Source organism: Ovis aries, chromosome 5 (assembly GCF_016772045.2).
Source record: "Ovis aries strain OAR_USU_Benz2616 breed Rambouillet chromosome 5, ARS-UI_Ramb_v3.0, whole genome shotgun sequence".
Classification (NCBI taxonomy): Eukaryota; Metazoa; Chordata; class Mammalia; order Artiodactyla; family Bovidae; genus Ovis; species Ovis aries.
In genome coordinates, this window is record NC_056058.1 from 6,078,466 (window position 1) to 6,101,137 (window position 22,672).

General features: G+C 48.1%; 1 protein-coding gene across 2 annotated transcripts in view; it reads right to left on the reverse strand.

The window, feature by feature from the left end:
- The window catches only part of NWD1 (NACHT and WD repeat domain containing 1), an 85,102-nt gene extending 62,675 nt beyond the window's left edge, over window positions 1-22,427 (reverse strand). For both annotated transcript variants that reach the window (XM_027969461.3, XM_042249716.2), the window contains exons 1-4: window positions 22,163-22,427; window positions 15,141-15,226; window positions 12,680-12,796; window positions 4,380-4,677 (exon numbers count right to left, since the gene is read on the reverse strand). In XM_027969461.3, the coding sequence (XP_027825262.2) occupies window positions 4,380-4,677; window positions 12,680-12,796; window positions 15,141-15,224 (499 nt within the window). In that variant the 5' untranslated portion in view covers window positions 15,225-15,226; window positions 22,163-22,427. The remainder of the gene's footprint in view (window positions 1-4,379; window positions 4,678-12,679; window positions 12,797-15,140; window positions 15,227-22,162) is intronic.
- Window positions 22,428-22,672: the final 245 nt, after the last annotated feature.

Consider the following 22,672-nt stretch of genomic DNA (forward strand, 5'->3'; position numbering starts at 1 on the left):
GGGCCAGAGTCATTTGGCATAACTATGAGCAACATGCAAAGGAAGGGGCTCCAGTGTGTTCCAACAAAACTTTATTCATAAAAACAAATGGTGGGCCAGGTTTGGCTTGAGGCCACAATGTGCCAGAATCACTTGGGGGCTCACAAAAACCTACATGGCTGGACCCTGGCTCCAGAAGTTCTGATTCTGCATGTCGGGGTAGGGACTATGGTTTGAATTTCCAACAAGCTCCCAGGTGATGCTGAGGCTGGGGTTCAGAGGCCACACCAAGAGTGGCATTGATTTAGGCACTACTCTAGAAGAGCAGACTCACTGGAAAAGACTCTGATGCTGGGAAAAACTGAAGGCAAAAATGGGGCAGCACAGGATGGGATGGTTAGATAGCATCACCAGCTCCAGGGACACGAATTTGAGCAAACTCTGTGAGATAGTGAGGGACAGAGGAGGCTGACATGCTGCAGCCCATAGGACTGCAAATAGTCGGACATGACTTAGCAACTGAACAACAGCAACAGCAAAATCAAAGATACCTTGGTGTAGGCAACACACAGGTTGTTGTGAAGCAGTGTGTGTGTGAAGCAGTCTCATCATAAAACAATGCCATCAGACTCAAAATAGTTAAATATGGAGTTTATATAGCTCTTGGGTGTGGCCCCAAAAGAACTGAAAACAAAAGCTCAAACACTTGTATGCAGGAATTGTTCATTTCAAAGAGGTTAATTTCATGCCATGTGAAAGCAGCCGTAGATAACTTACAAACTAATGTGCTTGAGCGTGTTCCAATAAAACTTTATTTATAAAAACAAGCAGTGGGCTGGGTTTAGCCCTTGGGCCACCGTTTGCTGACTCCTGTCCCAGAGAATGCAGCAGCTGCCCTGAGGACCTGTATCTTCTAGAGCCAAGAGCCCACACTGACTTCTCCTTGGAGGCCTCTGTTTTGAAATAGCAGTCAGGTTCGAGTTATTTTTGAAACTGCCCTGGGCTCATCAGAGGCTCCCAGATCTCTGCAGCTGAGTGAGTCATGCCCTTGGAGACAGGACTCAGTCAAAGAGCCAAAGACAACAGCCTCTCAAAAGTCCTCCTTGGTCTGACCCTACAACCCCCTTAGCCTCATGAATGGAGAGCAGAGACGAAGGCAACTCATAGTCCTCAAATGGGATGCTTCTTGGACACATTTTGGCATGAACCAGTCCAAGACTGTCTGCCAGTAACAGGCTGTGTGACCTTGGGAAAAATCACTGCACCTCTCTGAGTCTCTGTTTCCTCCCTTTAACGTGAGTACTAATCCCAAAATTGAAAGGGCTGCTATGAGGATTTTCTATGAAATAATTGTTGTGAAAAGCTGAGCATATTATGCTGAAAGAATAAAAGGTTACGGTCTGCAATTTTATCTTCTGTGACATGGTCAAAATAAAATAAATGAGATGGAGTTGGGTTAGGGCCTGCCAAGGCTGGGGTTTGTGGGGAGGGGTGAGCGTAGCTCTAAATGTCAGTGGGAGGGAGCCTGTGGTCAGGGAACAGTCCTTGTGTATCAACCATGGTGGTTACTTGAAGCTATACAGGTGATAAAATTGCCGAGAAAGAAAAGGCTCATACAGGCACATGCACAAACGGTTTCTGTTACTCTCTCTGTATTCTAACAATGTCCACTTCCTGGTTATAATATTGCACCCTAGCTATGCAAGATGTTACCTTTGGGGAAATCTGGGTAAAGGATACATAAAACCTCTTCCTCTTTATTATTTTTTTTCCAATTTCTTGTGAAACTCTATTTCAAGATTAAAAAAGCAACTTTTTTAAGAAAGTTTAGCAGGGTGCCTGAAAAATAGTATGGTCTAAAGATACTGTCTATGACTTGCCTCTGACTCCACACCCATTTGTGCTTTTTGCTGATGTCTAGAAATTTCTATTTGTTCTTTCAGATGGGGCTTACTAATGGGTGAGGTTTGACATAATTGCTTAGTGATCTTATGGTTAATAAGATCACGGCCGAGACAGGACCTTTCAGGTCTCCATAACGACTCTCCTAGGTACGACTTCTGACTAGTTCCATTTTACAGATGAAGAAACAGAGGCTCCAAGCCTGCCAGAGGTCATGCCTGGAAAGGGGCAGGGCTGAGATGCCAATCCGGGCCCATCCCAAAGTGCAGACCCCCGATGCTGAGCATGACCCCAGGGTCAGATATCTCTCTGAGAACAACTGGCACACTTGCCTCGTGTCGTAGAGCAAGCTATAGTGACAGAGTAAGTGCTCGACAGACAGTGGACTCCACATTGTTCCACACACAGACGGTGAGTCCAAAACTGGCCTGTCCTTACTAGTCTCAGCCAGCCAAGGTCAGCCCCGCCTGTGATGCCAGGTGGGCCTCAGGTACTCCTGATACGATGGGGTGGCGAGGGAATTTCAGCTCCGTGGTCTTCCTCCCCCACACCTATGCTGCTGCTGCTGCTGCTGCTGCTGCTAAGTCGCTTCAGTCGTGTCCAACTCTGTGCAACCCCAGACGGCAGCCCACCAGGCTCCTCTGTCTGTCCATGGGATTTGCCAGGCCCCCCACACCTATAATCCCAGTCAAATCATGAGAAAGCACCAGCCAAGCCCAGACTGAGGGACATTCTATAAAAGACCTGGCCAGTACTCCTCAAAACAGTTCTGAAAACCTGTTACAGACCAGAGGAGCCTAAGGAGACAAAGGATGAAACTCAGTGTGGAATCCTGGGACAGAAAGACGTTGATGGGAAAACTGCAGAAATTCAGGTGAAGTCTGGAGTCTAGTTACCAGCCTTGTACAGATAGTAAATATCGATGTTCGTTTCTGAGTTCCGGTAAATGTACCTCGATCATACAAAATGTTACTCTTACATGAGTAAGAGAAATCTACACTATCTTTGTAGCTTTATAACACTGTAACTTTTTTGTTAATCTAAACTTATCCTCAAATAAGATTTTTAAAAATGGATTATGCCCTTACTAGAATTACTATATATACAATAAATAGCGGTCAATATATTATAATAAAATACTATTAGTATAAATTGCTACGTTCAATACCTTTAAATAAATCAATTTATGTAATATGTTGATCAAATGAATTTATATATTTTATAGTGTGGGTAATATAAATTCATATATTCAATATTTTATAACATAAATTGATATATTTAATAGTATGGATAACATGAATTCATATAGTTAATAGTTTGGATAATATAAATTCATATATTTAATCGTGTGAGGGCTTCCGTGGTGACTTGGTGGTAAAGAATCTGTCTGCTACTGTAGGTGATATGGGTTCGATCCCTGATCCGGGCAGATCCCAGATGCCACAGAGCAACTAAGCTGGTGCCCCACACCTATTGAATCTGTGCTCTAGAGCCCAGGAAACGCAACTACTGAGTGCACACTGCAATTACTGAGGCTCTCGCGCCCTAGAGCCTCTGCTTTGCCACAAGAGAAGCCACCGCAATGAGAAGCTGGCGCACCGCGTCTGAAGAGCGGCCCCCACACTCTGCAACTAGGGAAAGCCTCGCAACGAGGAAGAAGGCTCCGCACAGCCAAAAGAATAAATAAAATGGTATAAAAGATAAGGTGGGTGATGTAAACTGTCATACTGCTGCTGCTGCTGCTAAGTCACTTCAGTCGTGTCCGACTCTGTCTGTTACTAATCCATAAATAATAAGAACCTTTTTCTTACTGAAAGAACCTATTTCTTTCTGAAAGAACCTATTTCTTTCCTGAGTCAGCAAAGGATGGGGCAATGACTTGATCTCACTGCCTTTTTAGAAATACCTTTCTGCTAGCCCGGTGTGGAGGACGGAAGGGGCAGAGGATGAGGTGAGAGGTGAGAGATAAGGGAGCAGGAGGGAGCCAGGAGATGAACTCAGCACAGCGGGGAAGCTCTACTCCCCTCCTTGGGCAAAAGATACTTCTTCCTTCGCTTTAGTTTTCAGAGGCAGGTACGTTGATGAAGGACAATTTTCTCAGTAGCAGCCGGCTCTTAGCTAGCCTGGGGTGACCCACTCTTCCAGTTTTCCCAGAACTGTCCTGGGTTTGGCCCTAAAAATCCTGAATCCTGGAAGGGTCTCGGTCCCAGGTGTATGGGGATGGTGGTCATCCTAGGACAAGTCCCCCAAAGCCAGGAGCCTGCCTGAGAGAAGGAAAGGAGCCCAAATAGAAGAATCCTAAGAGGCTGAAATTAACCAGGATGTGACTGCACTCTCTTGGATGAGAAAAATAATCTTTCTCAGAACTGGGCCTCCGGGAGCTAGGTTGGTTTGGCATTTATAGAAATGCAGGCAGTGGTGTTTGGATAAAGCGTGATGTGTATTTTGAACCCCTGGGCATTTCCCGGGGACCCCAAGGGGAGTCTTGGCAGCCTCACCTGACCGGTAGTAGCGGTGCCACTGCTCCTGGCTGATAAGCCCCAGTCTGTGGGCCTCCTGGGCTCCAGAGCGCAGTGCAGAGATCAGGGTGGCCTCCTCAGGCCCAGAGGCCTCCCCAGTGCCCAGGGCCTGCAGCAGGTAGGCAGGGGGCACCGTGTTCTCGTCCCTCCAGAAGCTTCGTGCCACCAGCTCCAGGTCGCGGGGCCTGGTGGTCAGCTGAGCCTTCAGCGCCTCCCACTCCTTTTCCTCGATCCGTGTGGGGACTGGGCAGGGACCGTACTGGTCACCCACGAGGGCCTGGAGGAGAGAGAAGTGGAGAGGGGTGGTATTGGGTTCAAGTCTTGGCTTAGGCATTTAGCTCAGTGACCCTGGGTGAGGCATGCCGAGCCCTTAAAATTAGCCCGGTGGTTGTTCCACAGAGATAATTAGATTAATGTAAGCATATCAGTTAGGGGTCCCCAGAGAAAGGGAACTAGGAATGGTTTTCTTGACATGAGAGAAACCGTTTTGGACTAAGCCATTTTGTGATTGAAGCCTGGCCTGAATGCTTGCCCTTGAACACATCTAAGTAATTAATTATCCTAAAGGAAGTGAGATGATGCAGGAATAAAGGAAAAGCAGTCAAGAAACAGGCCAATAGTCCAGTTGTCAGGGGGAACCACTGACTAAAGCCACCCACCCTAGCCAGGCCCAATAGTGACCACCTGCATGAGTTATCTTAAACAGGGGGTCCTGGTAAGGGACTTAGAATCCCTTGAGGAGGGAAATGTCAAAAGGCAGTTCAGCGGTAAAGAACCTGCCTGCAATACCAGAGATGCGGTTCCATCCCTGGTTGCGGAAGATCCCCTGGAGAAGGGAAAGGCTACCCACTCCAGTCTTCTTGCCTGGAGAATCCCATGGACACAGGAGCCTGGAGGGCTACAGTCCATGGGGTCGCAAAAATGTCAGACATGACTTAGCAACTAAATAACACAGAAAGAGACTCTAGTTCAGATATCCTGCCAACCCCCCAGGATCCTTCTCGCTGGGATCCGCCTTGGCTGATGTGGTGCGTGCACCTTCAGGAAAGACCCGGAGTCAGAGTAATTGGCCAGAGACAACCCAACAACCAAGCCAATTACCGTAATACTGGGCACTGGGAGCCACGTGGCAGAGCAGTTCTCCTGGGTTCCCTTATCCTACTGCTCTCTGCCCGGGCATACTTTCCTAATAAAGTCTCTCGCTTTGTCAACATGTATGTCTCCTCAGACAATTCATTTCTGAGTGTTGGACAGGAGCGTGCTCTTGGGTCCTGGAAAGTGTTCCCCTTCTTGTAACACAGAGATAAAACAGACTCCTAGTTAATCTTCAAAGGATATACATGTAATACATCTTTGAGTTCTGCAGGAACTAAGACTCCTGCCCAGGTGGAATATAGGATGATGGTGTAGACCCTCCTGACTTCAATCAATCAAAGCTTGGACGCTGTGGACCTTTGTCCCAATTCTAGGCTGAATTCACCTCTGCTCGAATCACTTCATGAATATGCATGCCCCCTTGGCTTAAAATTTTCTCAGTTTTGCTGTTCAGGGAGACACTGCTTTGGAAAAAGTCTCTGGTGTTTTCCTGACTTTTTGCAAGTAATAAGTCCTTCCAGGCTTCCCTGGTGGCTCAGTGGTAAAAAAAAAAAAAAAAAAAAAAAAAAAATCCGCCTGGCAATGCGGGAGACATGGGTTCGATCCCTGGTTTGAGAAGATTCCCACATGCCTCCGGGCAACTAAGCCTGTGCATTGCAGCTACCGAGCCCACGTGTTGCAACTACTGAAACCCTCGTGCCCTGGAGACCCTGCTCTGCGATAAGAGAAGCCACTGCAATGAGAAGCCAGTGAGTAACTTCTCAGAGAGTAGCCCCTGCTCGCTGCAACTAGAGAAAGCCCGCGTGCAGCAACAAAGACCCAGAGCAACCAAAACTAAACTAATTAAAAATTTTTTTTTAAAAAAAGAGCTAATCTGGAAAGGGAGATGGTGAGATCCCCATGCAGAATATCTTCCCCGAATATATATATTGAGCCAAACCCATGACAGCTGCTCAGCAGACAGCAGTGACCAAATCAGTGTTGGGCCCTGCCTTCCTGGACCTTGGAGTCTTAACAGGAGAAACAGGCTTCAGTCTGAGAATCACACCAGTGTCAGTATTTCAGCTGTCATCGTCCTAAGAGGAAAAGGCAAATTAGGTCACACGAGGGCTGTGGAGTCCGAGAAATTCCCCTGAGGGAGTCAGGATCAAGCTACAGAATAAGACACGAGAAGGAATGCCCCTGGCAGAGGGCCTGCAGGGAAACAGTACCTCCAAAAGCCCTGGGACATACTGTGGGGAAAGACAGGGTCTACAGGACCAACAGGGAAGGGGCAGTGAAGGGGGATGAGGCCATCCCCTGGGACGATTTTGCAGGGCTTGCGGAGACCCTAAGATTTTGGTCTTATTGCAAGAGTATAGGAGGCCCTCTTTCCACCTTCAGCATGCTTGAAGAAAGAGCAAACTGGAATTCAAGAAAATTAGGCTGGAGAAGGCCTAGGACAGTGGACCCAAAGTCTTGAGTTTCTTCATTATGTAAAATGGAAGCAATCAACCCTCCCTTCTTCATTGGGACATACCAGAATATTCCAGGGGGTGTGTACCTGGGAAATCTGAATGACTTGAGTCCATGATGATGGTGTAATGGAGCAGGACCCTAGGGGACAGACCCCTCCCCCATATCCTCACCTTTAGCTCCTCCCTGAAATACATAGAAAACAGTATCTGACGCACATCTCCTGAGTTGTCTTGCAAAAAAAGAAAGTGTGAGTCGCTCAGTTGTGTCCAACTCTTTGCAACCCTTTGGACTGTAGCCCACCAGGCTCCTCCGTCCATGGGATTCTCTAGGCAAGAATACTGGAGTGGGTTGCCATTCCCTTCTCCAGGGGATCTTCCCAACCCAGGGACTAAACCCAAGTCTCCTGCATTGCAGGTGGATTCTTAACTGTGTAAGCCTCCAGGAAAGCCCAATGTGAAAACCCTCACCAAATGGAAGAAATTCACTTCGTGATGATCATGAACACATAGCCCCCAGACCTGTGGCACCTAAGGACTGGTAATGCTAACCCCTGTGATACCACCCTGTTACCTCACCATCAACCAATCAGAGAACTGTGTGAGTTGATCCCATACCCGGCAACTCTACTCCCTCATCTGGCCTTTAAAAATGCTTTCCTGAAAGTCATCTGGGAGCTCAGGGGTTTTGAGCCCTAGCTGCCCTGGACTCCTTGCTTGGCACCTGCAGTCAGCGCTGCGCTTTCCTTCAGGACAACTCGATGTTGGTAGATCGGTTTTACTCTGCATGGGCGTGTGGATCCAAGTTTGGTTTGGTAACACCAAGGTGTTGAAGAAGATTCCACTCTCCAACTGCCTTTCTTGAAGGCAGAGCCATGGACAAGCAAGAGGAGTTGGAAAAGATGTAGCCAGCCAAGCACAAACCGGAGCTCTCAGGAAGGAGACAGAAGATACAAGATGCTCCTGCCTGCGGGACCAGAGCAACGGGAATGGGAGGAGCTTGAAAGAAGCTCCAGGTTAACACCACCAGGGGCAGCTCTCTGGAGATGCTGGAGCTGCAGGTGGCCCGAGAGAGCCAGAGCTTCTAGAAGGAAGTGCCGTGGGGAGCCGTCCCCTGCCGCACTGCCTAATGACTTATTTACCAGAGAGATGCCTCTCCAAGGGCCTCCACTGCGTCTCTGAGTTTTGTGGAAAGCCCCCTAAACCAGAGCCACTGAAGGAGAATGAAGCTGCAACTCTCAAGAGTTAGAAGGGAGACACCTGTTTCAGGAGGAACACAGGAAGTGGCCAAAGGTCAGCTCGTGGCCCAAGGAACCCTTCTGGAAGGATTTGCAAGGTCCCCGGGCCTTTCAGGCCTGGGGGAAGCTCCGAGATCACCCTCCCTCCCGTCCACCATCCCTCATGCCACCTGGAAGCTGCGTTGCGCTTTTGGCTGCCTGCAATTTCAGTTGCAAAATGGAAGTCCTCCTGGAGTTCCTTTTCTCCCCATCTCCCTTTTTTCTTTATGAAACTTTTTTCTTTTCTTTTTTTCTTTGAAACTCAACAAAATGATCAATCATCAGTCTCAATCATCAGCAAAAGCAGAAAACTAGGGGGAAAATTCGCAAAGGAGATACATAAGTCAGAGGATTTTGTTTTGTTGCTTAATAACACAGTTGTGTCCGATTCTTTGTGATCCCATGGACTGTAGTCCTCCAGGCTTCTCTGTCCATGGGACTTCCCAGGCAAGCATACTGGAGTGGGTTGCCGTTTCCTTCTCCAGGGGATCTTCCAAACTTATGGACTAAACCCACATCTCTTGCATTGGCAAGCAGATTCTTTACCACTGAGTCACAAGGGAAGCAACTCAGAGGGTAGAGTCTTTAAAATATTAGACTGTATCTTAAAGCAATAATAATTAAAATAGGGAGCCATACTCAATACTTTGCAACAACTTTTAAGGGAAAAGAATCTGAAAACATTTATACATATATATGCATTTGTACTCAGTTGCTTCAGTCGTGTCCGACTCTTTTTAACCCTTTAAAGTACACCTGCCAAGCTCCTCTGTCCATGGGATTTTTCAGGCAAGAATACTGGAATAAATTGCCGCTTCTTCAAGGCTCCAGGGAATCTCTCACACCCAGGGATCAAGCCTATGCTTAATCACTTAGCTATGCAGCTGAAACCAACAGAACTTGAAAATCAGCTACTGCCGGGAGCCAGCGTGAGGAAGCCCACCTGTGACAAGGTCATGTGGCAGGGATCTGACGGGCAAGGCGAGTCAAATCTCAGGGCTTCCCCCTGGGATTTCCTGAGCATGTACGCCAAAAACCCAAAGTCTGCCGGCCTTTGTACTCTGCTTTTCCACTCTTCTGACACACTCTGGAAAAAGTCAACTCAGGGCTTTAGTCTTCTGCATTTGAAAGGGTGTTTCAATCCAAAAACCCCTCTGAGGGCTTTCTAGCCTGCCTGCAGGACTCGTACAGCTGCGCCTGTGATTGTTTGAGGCCTCCCCGACCTCGGGAGGCACAGGAAGCTTAAAACATCCTAGGAATGTAGGGGCTTCCGAGGAGTCAAAATCATTAGAATAGGACTGATTAAAAGTTTCGTTTGTTGAGCCAATACTTGCTGCCAAATTTTCATATATTTTATTTGTAGAGATAGTTGGTATATAGAGAAACAGGTAGTAGCCCTGGTAACATAAGGCAACATAAGATCTTTGAGTTAAGTACCTTCTTTGTTATAACCCGCTGCACCTTTGTTCTACAGGAATGTATCTTTATTTAGTACTTTGAGGGTGAGGCAGAGTAAAGAAAAAACACTTCTAGGGAAAAGGAGTTTTCTGGTTGATAGACAATTATCCAGGAAGAGAGCCATAAAAATGTTAACAGGCCTCTTGGCCAGAAGATAATGTAAACCACCTGAGACCTTTTGTATACGGGAGGGTATGCAAAAAGAAAGCCTGGTCTCAGTGAGGGTCAGGACGGCTGCCCCTGCATGACTCTGCATATTCCATTATTTCTTTGTGTACAACTTGGGGTATATACGCTGATTTTGAAAAATGAAGTTTTTGGAGTCTTGCACCGATGCTGGGCTTCCCCATGTTGTTCTTTTCTCCCTTTTTTAGGCTGAATTCCCATCTGGAGCAGGGAGGCTCACCACGTCTACTTACTTGCCCTGGCTGCTAAGATCCATGCGAAAGGGAGCCTAAGGCGGGGCACCCTTCAATATTCAAGTGGGCGCCGGTGGCCTAACGTAGATGGTGCAAACCTCTTGTCTCGAGGTTTTATTGGTTTTCCCCATAAATCAAGTTATTCAGCCTCTTTTTCTCCGCCTAAATTTCCTACTCTACCATTTCTTCCTAATCTAATCTTATATCTCTAAATAAATAAGTTTTTCCTTGCCAACGCCCTCCCAGCTTCAAATCACCCTGGATCCACCGGGGCTGGACCCCGGCAAGCTATAAAATAAAAAAAATAAAGAATTCAATAAAAAAATAAAGACATGAAATCCAGTGATTCAAACTTCCAGTTATAAGATAAGTAAGTCCTAGGGATGTAATGTACAGCATGGTGACCGCAGTTAACACTGCTGTAGGTTATATTTGAAAGTTGCTAAGAAAGTAAACCCTAGACATTCTCATCATGAGGGAAATCATTTCCCTTTTTCGTATCTATATGAGCAGCTGGGTGTCAACTAATATTATTTCACAATACGTGTAAATCAAGTCATTATGTTGTATACTTTAAGCCCATACAGTGCTGGGTGTCAGTTACAGTTCAACAAAGCAGGAAAGAAAGAAAAATTGATGTCAGCCTACAAAGAAAAGTATAGGAGCAAAGCATGAAAATACAGTGGTAACTGTACAGATAAACTTAACACATAGCAAAGCTTTTCACATCTGCCACCCAGATCTTAGTGTTTTTTTTTTTTTTTAAAGAGACGTAATCTCTAAAGGAGATCAGTCCTGGGTGTTCTTTGGAAGGAATGATGCTAAAGCTGAAACTCCAGTACTTTGGCCACCTCATGTGAAGAGTTGACTCATTGGAAAAGACTCTGATGCTGGGGAGGGATTAGGGGCAGGAGGAAAAGGGGACAACAGAGGATGAGATGGCTGGATGGCATCACCGACTCGATGGACGTGAGTTTGGGTGAACTCCGGGAGTTGGTAATGGACAGGGAGGCCTGGCGTGCTGCAATTCATGGGGTTGCAAAGAGTCGGACACAACTGAGCGACTGAACTGAACTGAACTGATCTCTGAAGCAGCACTAGAACTTTCAGCAACCCTGGAACTGTTCATACCCATGCTGTCCAACACGGTGGCCCCTTGACACACGTGGCCGCTGAGCCACTGGAATGCAGCTGGTGCAACCGAGGAACTGAAGTTTTAATTCTACCCGATATTAATCAATTTAAATCACCACATGTGGTTCGTGGCTGCTACGCTGGGCAGTGGGCTTCCCAGGTGGCATTAGTGGTAAAGAATCTGCCTGCCAAGGCAGGAGACGTAAAAGACATGGGTTCAATCCCTAGGTCGGGAAGATCCCCTGGAGAGGGCAGGCACAGCAACCCACTCCAGGATTCTTGCCTGGAGAGTCCCATGGACAGAGAGCCTGGTGGGCTACAATCCATAGGGTTGCAAAGAGTCGAACACGACTGAAGCGACTTAGCACGCATGCACGCACACTGGGCAGGGCAATTTTAAGTCCAAATGGGCTTCATGTATTTGTCTTTATTTCCCTAGAAAACAGCTTTTATAAACCTTCTTTTACTTGCTGTATTCTTACCTCCAGAAGTTTTTTGGGGGAGCTGCTCAAAGCTTCTTTTTGATTAAGATGTATTGGGCAAAGATACTTTCTTGACTTTTTCTCTCTTTACCTTCTGGGACAGGTTTAGGCAAACTTTCTATCAAAGGCCAAATAACCAATATTTTCAGGGTTGATGGACAGATGGTTTCTGTGGCAACTACTCAGCTCTGCCATTGAACCCGGAAGCAGCCTAGAGTGGTATGTAAATGAATGACCGTGGCTGTGTGCCAATAAAGGTTTGTTTACAAAAACAAGTAGAACGCCTGACTTGCCCCATGAGCTGTGGTTTGCTGACCCCTGCTCTAGGATTTATGAGCCAAAATTCTCTAGTTCTTGGTATATTTGAAACTTGGTAATGTAACAAATCAAAATTTTAGAATATCATATGCTGATTATAACTTAAACCATTAATTGTGAGCTGGGGATTGTTCTGGGATCAGAGAGAGTTTAGCTGGGGAGGAGAGAAGACCCGGGTTGGTCTTACCTAGGGTCAGAAGAAGTTAGCTCCTGAGGCTGGCTCAAAAAAGGGACGCAGATTGCTCCCAATAACACAGGGCACATGGGAGAAAAAAATTTGCATACCCTGTAGATTTTCACCTTCTCTATGGTTTTCTAGGATCTCAAAGTTCCCCAAACAAAGCTGATGATGTGGGAAAGCTCGGAGCAAATCCTAAGATCCCTTTGGGCTTCAGCACTCTGCTCCGCCACTCACCTGCTGCTTGCACTTGACTGCTACTGTCTGGATTCTGGCTAGCTCTCCAGAAAAATGGGTGCTGTGATCAATTAGCAATGTCTGCCATGGGCAGGCTATGAAGATTGAGCATGATAGCAGACATGCCACCCACTTGCCTCCATTGACGGGTGTGGTCTAGAAACAGGGCCGTATCCTGGTGCTAGAATGAAAAGTAAGAGTTACTCTGTCCCTCCCAAGAGACTCACAACAAAGGCTGGCCCAATGGATATTTCCTGACACCGGTCCAGCTCCTCCAAGCAGATTTCTGTAGTCAGGGGGTTAGTGGCCTCAGTGTTCCGAATACCCCACCGCAGGTCAACCACCTGGAAATGACAAGCATGGGTTTGTCAGGAAGGCGGCAGGATGGGGGATGTTTTCCAGTTCCTTTTGATAAAGGCATAAGGTTTCTTTCAGTCATTTTTTTATTTTTGGCTGCCCTACGCAGCATGCCAGATCTTAGTTCCTGGACCAGAGATCCAACCCTGGCCCCCTGCCCTGGGAGCTCAGAGTCTTAGCCACTGGACCACCAGAGAAGCCCCTCTTTCAGTAATTTGACAACCTTTCCTCAAAGAGGGCTGTCTGCATTAAAATAACTTGAATGATACCCATAATCCCAGTGTAACCATGAGAAAAATATCAGACAGACCCAAATTGGAGGTATGCCACAGGACTCCCAGGCAATCTTGCCCACAACTGTGCTGCTCATGAGTATGAAGGAGAAGACCAAGGAGCTGTCCCAGCCACAGGTGACTGGGGAGCTGGGACAACTAAATACAACAGTGTTCCTTGGCCTTCTGAATGTAACCGAGTTCTCCAGCCAGAAAGGAGACACAGATGGTGATAGTCAAAAAGTCTGGAGGTTGCTTAAAGGCAATGTACTAATGTCCATTTCTTAGTCATAGCAAACATGCTCCGATAATAGAAGATGTTCACAACAGGGGAAAAAGTGGGTGGGTGGGACATATGGAGACTCTATCCTATAGGCAATTTTCCTGCAAATCTAAATTCCAAACTCAAACATTTACTTTAAAATATTTTAAAACATTTTTAAAGAACTTGGCCATTTTCAAACTGTTCCTTTTTAAACAAGGACATGTCCACCCTTGTTTGCAGAGCTTTCTTTGCAAAGGAGGGTTTTTGCTTGACCAGAATCAGACATAGCAAAGTGTCCTGGGCAACTGCATGCTTCCGGTCCATTTGGGCCTACTGGCCAGAGGTGGGGCTGAGTAGAATGGTTTAATTCAAACAGTGAAGCTGATCAGGCAGAAAGCTGGGATGAGGAGAGAGTGGGTGGGACTCAGAACAGGCCAAATCTCCCTCAATTCTTTAGTCTTCTCCCAGAGAGAAGGACATCAAATTCCTAATAAACTACAGCATGGGATAAAAGGACTGCAGTACCGGATGTGGCTGGAGGAGGAAAGGGAAAAGGAAAAAGGCTCAGCCACTGGGCCTGCACAAGAAACTCCACCTCTCCAGGCCACTGTCTCCCAGCCTGCGTCTTGGCGATGTTTATTGCCTTAGTCGCACATTAAAGGGACGCACACGGGGCGTTCCATCGGTGCTCAGCACCTTTGTCTTCCTGGTCTGCCACTGAATCATGAATCATGATCAGTGAGGGCAGAGGCGAATTCCCTCCACAGCGTTGCCTCTTTCTTAGTAATGTAGAGGGACCTTCCTGGCGGTCCAGTGGCTAGACTCTCTGGATGACTGTTATAAATGGCAAAGAGATAGCATCAACTGAGGCTGAGAGTCCAAAGATGGTTTATCAGTTTCCGCTTAGAAACACGCAGGCATCTACATCCCCACCCTGGGACTGGTGCCCCCTATCTAGGGCCCATGGTGACGGCCCAGCTGGTGCACGTCTCACATGCATGCCCACCCAAATATCCCACAGCCCTCGTAGACACGCCCTAAAGCTGTTCCAGTGTAGGGAGGGCTGGAGGACAGGACAAAGCAACAACGAAAGTGATATGCAAGGCTTCCCTGGTGGCTCAGGGGTAAGGAGATACAGGTTTGACCCCTGACCCAGGAAGACCCCACATGCCACAGAGCAACTCACCCCTTGCACCAGAACTACTGAGCCAGTGCTTGAGAGCCTGGGAGCCACAGCTGCTGAAGCTCACATGTCCTAAAGCCCATGCCCCACAGCAAGGGAAGCCACCGCAATGAGAAGCCTGCATCATCCATCACACCAGCAGCCCCCAGCGTCATTTGTTAAAGTACTTTTCCTTATTGATTCACTTATTTGGCTGTGCTAGGTCTAGGGGTGGCATGTGAGCTCTTAGCTACAGCATGTGGGGTCTAACTCCCTGACCAGCAATCGAACCTGGGTCCCCTGCATTGGGAGCAACGAAGAGTAGCCCCTGCTCTCTGCAACTAGAGAAAGCCCACGTACAGCAATGAAGACCCAGCACAGCCAAAAAGAAAAAGACAGTACATCTTTTTTTTTTTTAAGTGACATGCCCAAGGAGCAGAGTTGCAAGGCATTCACTCGTAGTACTTTGCCACACCACCTGGGTAGACTGCAGTGCCCATGGCCATGACCTCTCCACCTGCCTTCTTTAGAGGACTTTCATCTGTAATTCTGGGGTGGAGCCCCTCTGAGCAGGGAGCCCGTATGACTGCCCGGGTTGCTGAGACAGTGAGCGGGGGAGGGTGGGTCGTTACCTCGAACATCAGGCCGTGCTTCTGGCAGAAGGTCTGCACTTCAGGGTAGGCGGTGCTCTGTAGGGCTTCCCTCTCTGCATCCATATCTGCAAGGAGCGGCATGGAGGCTAGGAACCGGAAAAACTCAGAACTCGTCCCTGCCTCGCAGCTCTGCTTTTAGCCTCAGGTGCTCCTACAGAGGAAAGCTATGATAAACCTAGTGTGTCCGCTCAGCCACTTTAGTTGTGTCTGACTCTGTGTGACCCTGTAGACCGTAGCCTAGCCTTCCAGGCTCCTCTGTCCATGGTGATTCTCCAGGCAAGAATACTGGAGTGGGTTGCCATTCCCTTCTTCAGGGGATCTTCCCAATGCAGGGATGGAACCTGCGTCTCTTACATATCCTGTGTTGGCGGGTGGGTTCTTTACCACTGGCGCCAGCAAACCTAGACAGTGTATTAAAAAGCAAAGACACCAGTTTGCCAACAAAGGTCTGTATAGTCAAGGCTATATTCTTTCCAGTAATCATGAACAGATGTGAGAGCTGGACCATAAAGAAGGCTGAGCACTGAAGAACTGATGCTTTTGAATTGTGCTGGAGAAGACTTTTGAGAGTCCCTTGGCCTGCAAGGAGATCCAACAAGTCAATCCTAAAGGGAATCAACACTGAATACTCATTGGAAGGACTGATGCTGAAGCTGCAGCTCCAATACTTTGGCCTCCTGAGGTGAAGAGCTGACTCACTGGAAAAGGCCCTGATGCTGGGAAAGATCGAGAAGGACAAAAGGGCGACAGAGGATGAGATGGTTGGATGGATCCATCACCGACTCAATGGATGTGAACTTGGGCCAAGTTCATGTCCAAGGGACAGGGAGGCCTGGCATGCTGCAGTCTGTGGGGTTGCAAAGAGTCAGACACAATTTGGTGACTGAACAGAACAACTCTTACGGAAGCTAGGACCCTTCATGAAGAATCAAAAGCTGCAAAAAATAGGAGGCATGCCAGAAAGACCAACTATGCCTGGGACTTTCCTAGTGTTAGTGCTAAAAATCCCACATCCCAGGAAACCGCTCAGACCCAGCTAACCAGTATGGTTGTTCACCTTTGGTTAGGGTTGCCAGATAAAATACAGGACACCCAATTGATTTGCATTTCAGATAAGTAATGAGAAGCCTGATAGCATAAGTATAGCCCACTCCCTGAACTCCAGAATGTGCATTTCTGATAAGCCCTGTTCCATGTGTAACACAAATCGCTTGTTAGCATAAGTACGTCCCTCTCTGCACACTGGCGGTGGTGGGTTACTCACTCAGTCGTGTCTGACTCTTTGTGACCTCATGGACTGCCAGGCCCTTCTGTCCATGGGATTTCCCAGGCAAGAATATTGGACTGGGTCACTATTTCCTTCTCCAAGGGATTTTTCTGACCCAGGGATCAAATCCATGTCTCCTACATTGCAGGCAGTCTTCCTTGCATGCAGATTCTTTACTGCTGAGCCACTAGGGAAGCCTCTCTGCACGCTATCTTATTCTAAAAGATCATTGGTTGTTTATTTCAAATGCAAATTGAGCTGGGTGTTCTGGTTTTGTTGGTTACGGTGGTGGTTTGGTTTCTTATTTTTGATAAATCTGGCAACCCTGCCTAGGGTAAATCTGGATTCTAAGATTATTTTCTACCACTTGCCTTCATTGTATGGCCTTGTGCCAAGCATCATGCTATCCTTGGCTTCCTCCTCTGTAAAAAGGGGGTGATGCCTCTACTCTGCAGGGCTACAAGCTCCCCAAAGTCAAAAACCTCTGCTCTAAGTCATTGCTAATTTCTCAGCACTCAACACAGGCACTCAATAAATGTTGATGCAACCATTGAGGCTGCACTTACTGTAATGTAAGCATTCAAGAATTATTTGCTTTCTCCACGGCCAGGGAAAGGTCACTTGAGCATCCATGAAAGGACTCCTAAAGCCGCTAGTACAAAGAAGCTGCCTGGGTCCTTGCATAGGCACTGACTTGATGCCAATCTCGGACCTGTCTCCCACTCCCTTCCTGTGCCTGTCCTGTGAATTCCACAGTTTATTTATATTTGTCCATAAAATGTCCACTGTGAAGTTACTTTATGTCCGAACACTAAAAAGGATCCCTGGTGGTCCAGTGGTTAAGACACAGGTTCAATCCCTGGTCAGGGAACTAAGATCCTGTGGCATGCGTGCTAAGTTACTTTAGCCATGTCCGACTCTTTCCGACCCCATGGACTATAGCGAGCCAGGCTCCTCTGTCTATGGGATTCTCCAGGCAAGAATACTGATGTGGGTTGCCATTTCCTCCTCGAAGGGATCTTCCTGACCCAGGGATCGAATCCGAATCTCTTGTGTCTCCTGCAGTGGCAGGCAGATTCTTTACCACCTGGGAAGCCCCAAGATCCCGCAAGACAAAAATGCCAAAAAAAAAAGCATCACGGACACAATGGCAAACAGTGCATATGGAGAGAATGCAGCTTGCTGGAGCCGGCCCCTGCTGTCCTGGGAGAGCTGACTGCTAAACCATCAGGAATTTTGTTAAAACAGCCACTGTGAAAAATTAGCTTCTCGGGTGACTCAGTGGTAAAGAACCCATGTGCTAACGCAGGAGACTCAGGCTCAATCCCTGGGTCGGGAAGATCTCCTGGAGAAGGAAATGGCAACCCACTCCAGTATACTTGCCTGGAAAATCCCATGGACGGAGGAGCCCGACAGGCTACCGTCCATGGGATCGCAAAAGAGTCAGACATGACTTAACTAAACAACAACGACATGAAAAATTAAACTATCTAAACTTAGGATGAAACACATTATAGTAAAAGCGGAGATTGCAAATACTTAGACCTCATCACTTCTGAATTATTTTACTACCCTTGACCATGGATTCTGCTCTTGAGTTTGTTTACAGCTATTGATTTTGCATTAGGGAAATATTCGAGGATGGTGAGCTACCCAACATATCTGACTCCGTGTTTATGAGGTTACCCCAGGATAGCTTGAAATTGACTGTGGTGGGAGAATTTACACCACGGAAATTGGCAGACAGTATAAATCAGGGGGTTTTGTTTTAATTTTTGGAGAACAGGTTATTAAACACTTGCCAGCACACACTGTGAACTCTTCGCCTTCATGGAGCTTATAACCTGGTTGGAGGAGTCATGCATTAGATAAACAGATCAGCTGAATAACTACAGCTTATGGGGCTTGGGGCTTCATAGTTTCCTGGGCCTATTGGAGCTCAGTGTGACTATAACATGTGGGTGAGGTGAGAGTTATACCAGATAAAGTTGAGGAGTGAACCGGATCCTGTCATACAGAGTTTTGTAGCTGTGGGAAGACTCGGGCACTTTTTAAGTCTAGCTTAGAACATTTATCATTAATATTAGTTGCAGTATCATTTGCTACTCACATCAACTCTCTCGAGTCAGGCTCTGAGGCTGGCTGATGGAGGAGGGAGCAAAGGGTCAGGGACCCTCTCCCTCACCAGTTCCTATGTGTGTCGGTCACTGGCTGGGCTGTGTTCACATCCAGGTCTCCTAGAAGATGCTGTGAGCCATGCCCACTGGCCCTGGCACCCCCCGAGCTCCCAGTCCGGCCCTGTCCCTTACCTGAGACCGTAGAGCTGATAAAGATGGCCACGCTTCTGGATGCAGGCGCTGGGAGGGGGCCTGCCTGACCCTGGAGAAGTCGCCGGCGGGTGCCTGGGCTTAAGGGGCTGCAGTTCATGCTGCCCACTCACCTGGACAATCTTTCCCCAGGAAAAGGCCAGGGCCTCAGACACCTCACACCAGTGGCCAGATGGCCTTCCTAGGAGGCCAGCCGGGCAGGGCCATCTGCGGTGGGGTACCTCTCTCACCCTCTTAGGTTTCTTGACCACCTGCAGCCTCTGTCACCTCCAGAGCCCCTGGGGAGATGAACCAGCGGCTCTTCACGCCTCCTCTCGGTCTACGAAACCTAATGGGGGGAGATGTTGGACAGTGGCCTCCCAGCCGACATCCCCTGGATGTTGACTCCGCCAGGCACCCGAGCCTTTTCCCCCTCAGCCAACAGCTCCTCGCCCTGGGAGCTCACCAGTAGCCACAGTAACTGTGGTTTCCTGGCACTCAGCTTTGGAGCCCAGGGACCAACCAGCCTCCCAAACACCTGGGTCCCCTGGGGCTCCATGGAAATTGAGCCCTGGTCCAGGCGTGCAGGGGGAGGCTGTGCGATACTGGGAGCGGTGCCAAACCCTGGCAGGGCAGGCAAGAACGGCAAACTCGGGGGAACCCTGATCCCATCCTGTGCTCATTGTGCTCTCCAGTGGAGTACGGGCACAAGGTGTACTATTTAAGCCGGCAGTTCTCAACTGGGGGCCGTTTTGCACCCCGCCAGGGGACACTTGCAATGTCTGAAGACATTTTTGGTTGTCACGACTGGGGGAGGAGAAGCTCTTGGCATCTAGAAAGTAGGACCCAAGGATGCTGCCCAACACCCCGCAAGGCACAGGACGGGGCCTCCACAGAGAACTATCTGTCCCCAAATGTCAGCAGCGCTGAGAAACTGGAGCACCAACTTTAAATCAACTCTAGCTGAATCTCCTTGCCTGCAGGAGGTATGGAACCTGAGGCCTGCTCTCCTTGAGAAGAAGGGAGATTAGCAAGTCTCCGGAGGGGCAGTTAAGGACCTACCCACCTGGAACTGACTGAGGGATTTCTCTCACGGCCTGGTGGTTAAGACTCCACGCTCCTAATCCAAGGGGAGCAAGTTTGATCCCTGATTAACATCCCATATGCCGGTCAAGGTCAAAAAAACAAAAAGGAAGCAACCGAGATGTGCTGTTTGAAATAATCAAATACACCATTTGGAACAACGTGGATGGACCTTGAGGGCATTACACTGGGTGAAACAAGTCAGAGAAAGAAAACTGCTCCAAGACCTCACTTCTACGTGAAATCCAAAAAGAGCCCAACTCGGGGGCTTCACTGGTGGTCCAGTGGTTAATAGTCTGCCCTCCAAGGCAGGAGATGCAGGTTCGATCCCTGGTTAGGGAACTAAGAACCCACATGCTGCTGGGAAACTAAGCCCATGTGTCACAGCTACTGAACCTGCACGCCCTGGAGCCTGTGCTGCCCAACAGGGAAGCTCACGTGTTGCAAAAAAGACCCAGCACAAACCACCACACAAAAGAAGCCCAACTCAGAGCAGAGAGGAGAGTGGTGGGTGCCAGGACTGTAAGGTGGGGAGATGGGGAGAGGTTGGCCAAGGGGTACAAGCTTCCAGTTATGAGTCAGTCCACGGATCTAATGTGCAGCCTGACGATTACAGTTAACAGTACTGTGCTATATTGCGTTATACACCTGGAAGTTCCTAAGAGAGTTAGATGTCCTCACCACAAAAATGAAATGGTAATTATGTGACACGTGTTAGCTAATGCTACCGTGGGTAGCCATCCTGTAATAAATAAGTGCATCATTTGGACATGATACACCCTAAACTTACGCAATGTTATATGTCGATTGTATTTCAATAAAGCCTGGGGAAAAATTTTTTTTAAAAAAATGAGCAGGACCCCTCAGTGCTGACAAACCACAGACTGGAGGAATGGATCCCTTGGTGTCCACGGGTTTGCTTGGAATGCTGACTCCTCCATTGCCTTGCTGGGGGACTTAAGCCAACAGCCTCTTTCCCGGGACATCAGCTGCCAGCTTGTGGTAAATGGAAGTGAGAACCACTCCCGGGTGGGCTAGGGTGAGAAGAGGAGGCTCTCATCTCAGGAGCAACACGTAAGGAAGAAAGCACAATGTGCCTGACAACCAAAAAAAAATACCCAAAGTTCCATGAGGAACCAAATGTGAACAAGGCCTTTGGGAGAGAGGTATGTAAGTACCCGCCTTAGCTCAGCTCGTTGCTCTGCGATGACCTAGAGGGGTGGGAAGGAGAAGCTGGAGAGAGGCTCAGGTGGGGAGGGTTTATATACATACGTATGACTGATTCACTTCATTGTACAGCAGAAACTAACACAGCATTGTGAAGCTATGATACTCCAATCAAAAAAATAAAGAAAAGGGGACTTCCTTGGGGACCCAGTGGTTAAGGCGCCATGCTCCTAAGGCAGGGGGCTCGGGGTTGACCCCTCGTTGGGCAATGAAGATCCCACATCCCACATGTGTGGTCAGAAAAATAAAGAATGAAAATATGATCTGCTTTTCCACTTGTTCATATATATATTTTTTAAAGGCCCCACTTTACGTACAGGCACTCAAGAAATAGTTTTACCTAACAGCCTGAACTTTTGCTCATCTTTTTCTTCTCTGCTCCAACTTCCCTTCCCTGCTTTGTCTATCCAGAAAGGCCTTGCTGTTCAGAGGTCTCCAGGACCACTCTAAGTTTGGAGGATTCCCTAGGAGGACTCACAGAATTCACAAATGCTGTTTCACTCACCCTGACAGTTTATTACAGCAAAAAGTTAAAGTGTTAGTTGCTCAGTCATGTCCAACTCTTTGCGACCCCATGGACTATTACCCTGCCAGGCTCCTCTGTCCATAGAATTCTCCAGGCAAGAATACTGGAGTGGGTTGCCATTCCCTTCTGCAGGGCATCTTTCGGACCCAGGGATTGAGCCCACATCTACTGCCTCTCCTGCACTGACAAAGAGATTCTTTACTACTGAGCCACCTGGGAAGCCAGTTTCAGTTCAGTTCAGTCACTCAGTCATGTCCAGTTCTCTGTGACCCCATGGACTGCAGCACACCAGGCTTCTCTGTCCACCACCAACTCCCGGAGCTTGCTCAAACTTAAGTCCCTTGAGTCGGTGATGCCATCCAACCGTCTCAGTCTCTGTTGTCCCCTTCTCCTCCGGTCTAATGCTGGCCAATATATCTCAGCCTTTGCATACGCCATACTTGAACTCCCATGCTGCACCTTTTCAAGTTACGCACTTTCCACCTTAAATGCCACTTCCTGAGAGGCTCTCTCTGACCATGCCATTGCTCCTTGACCTCTCAAATTGCTCCCCGCACCATCACCCTATTTTAATTCTCTGCACAGTACTCACCACCAGCTGATGTTTCTTCTTCGTTTACTGTTTGTCCCTCCTATGAGAACATGACGTCCGCGTCTGTGCCAGGTCAGCGTGCCTGGCACATAGTAGGTGCTGAGTCCATAACTGTCCAATCAGTCAGCTCATCCACAGTTATCCATCTTTCTCAACTCCTGTTGGTCACCTAAGGAGACAGCTAAGCAAGCCTGGATTCCCCAGGAAGGACAGAGGTTTTCCTTGGGGGCTCCAGCCTGCCTTCAGCTCCTACTGGTGGTGAAAGGGCCAATTTAGAATCTTCTGGGGAGAAGAAAGGCTGGAGAAGAAAGTTTCCTGGGCTCGGCATTGCCTGAAAGGCATGCCCCCAGCAACCCTAGTAACTTTTGTCTTAGGCACTTCACAGGTCTTTCTCTGCCAATTCCCCCAGCAACTAGGATAATGAAAGAAATTGTTTGGCTCTCCAGCCCTGGCTAGGCTGGGCACTTAGCCAGACTTGGCGGTTAACTGTTGTGTGCTGGCTAATGGGCT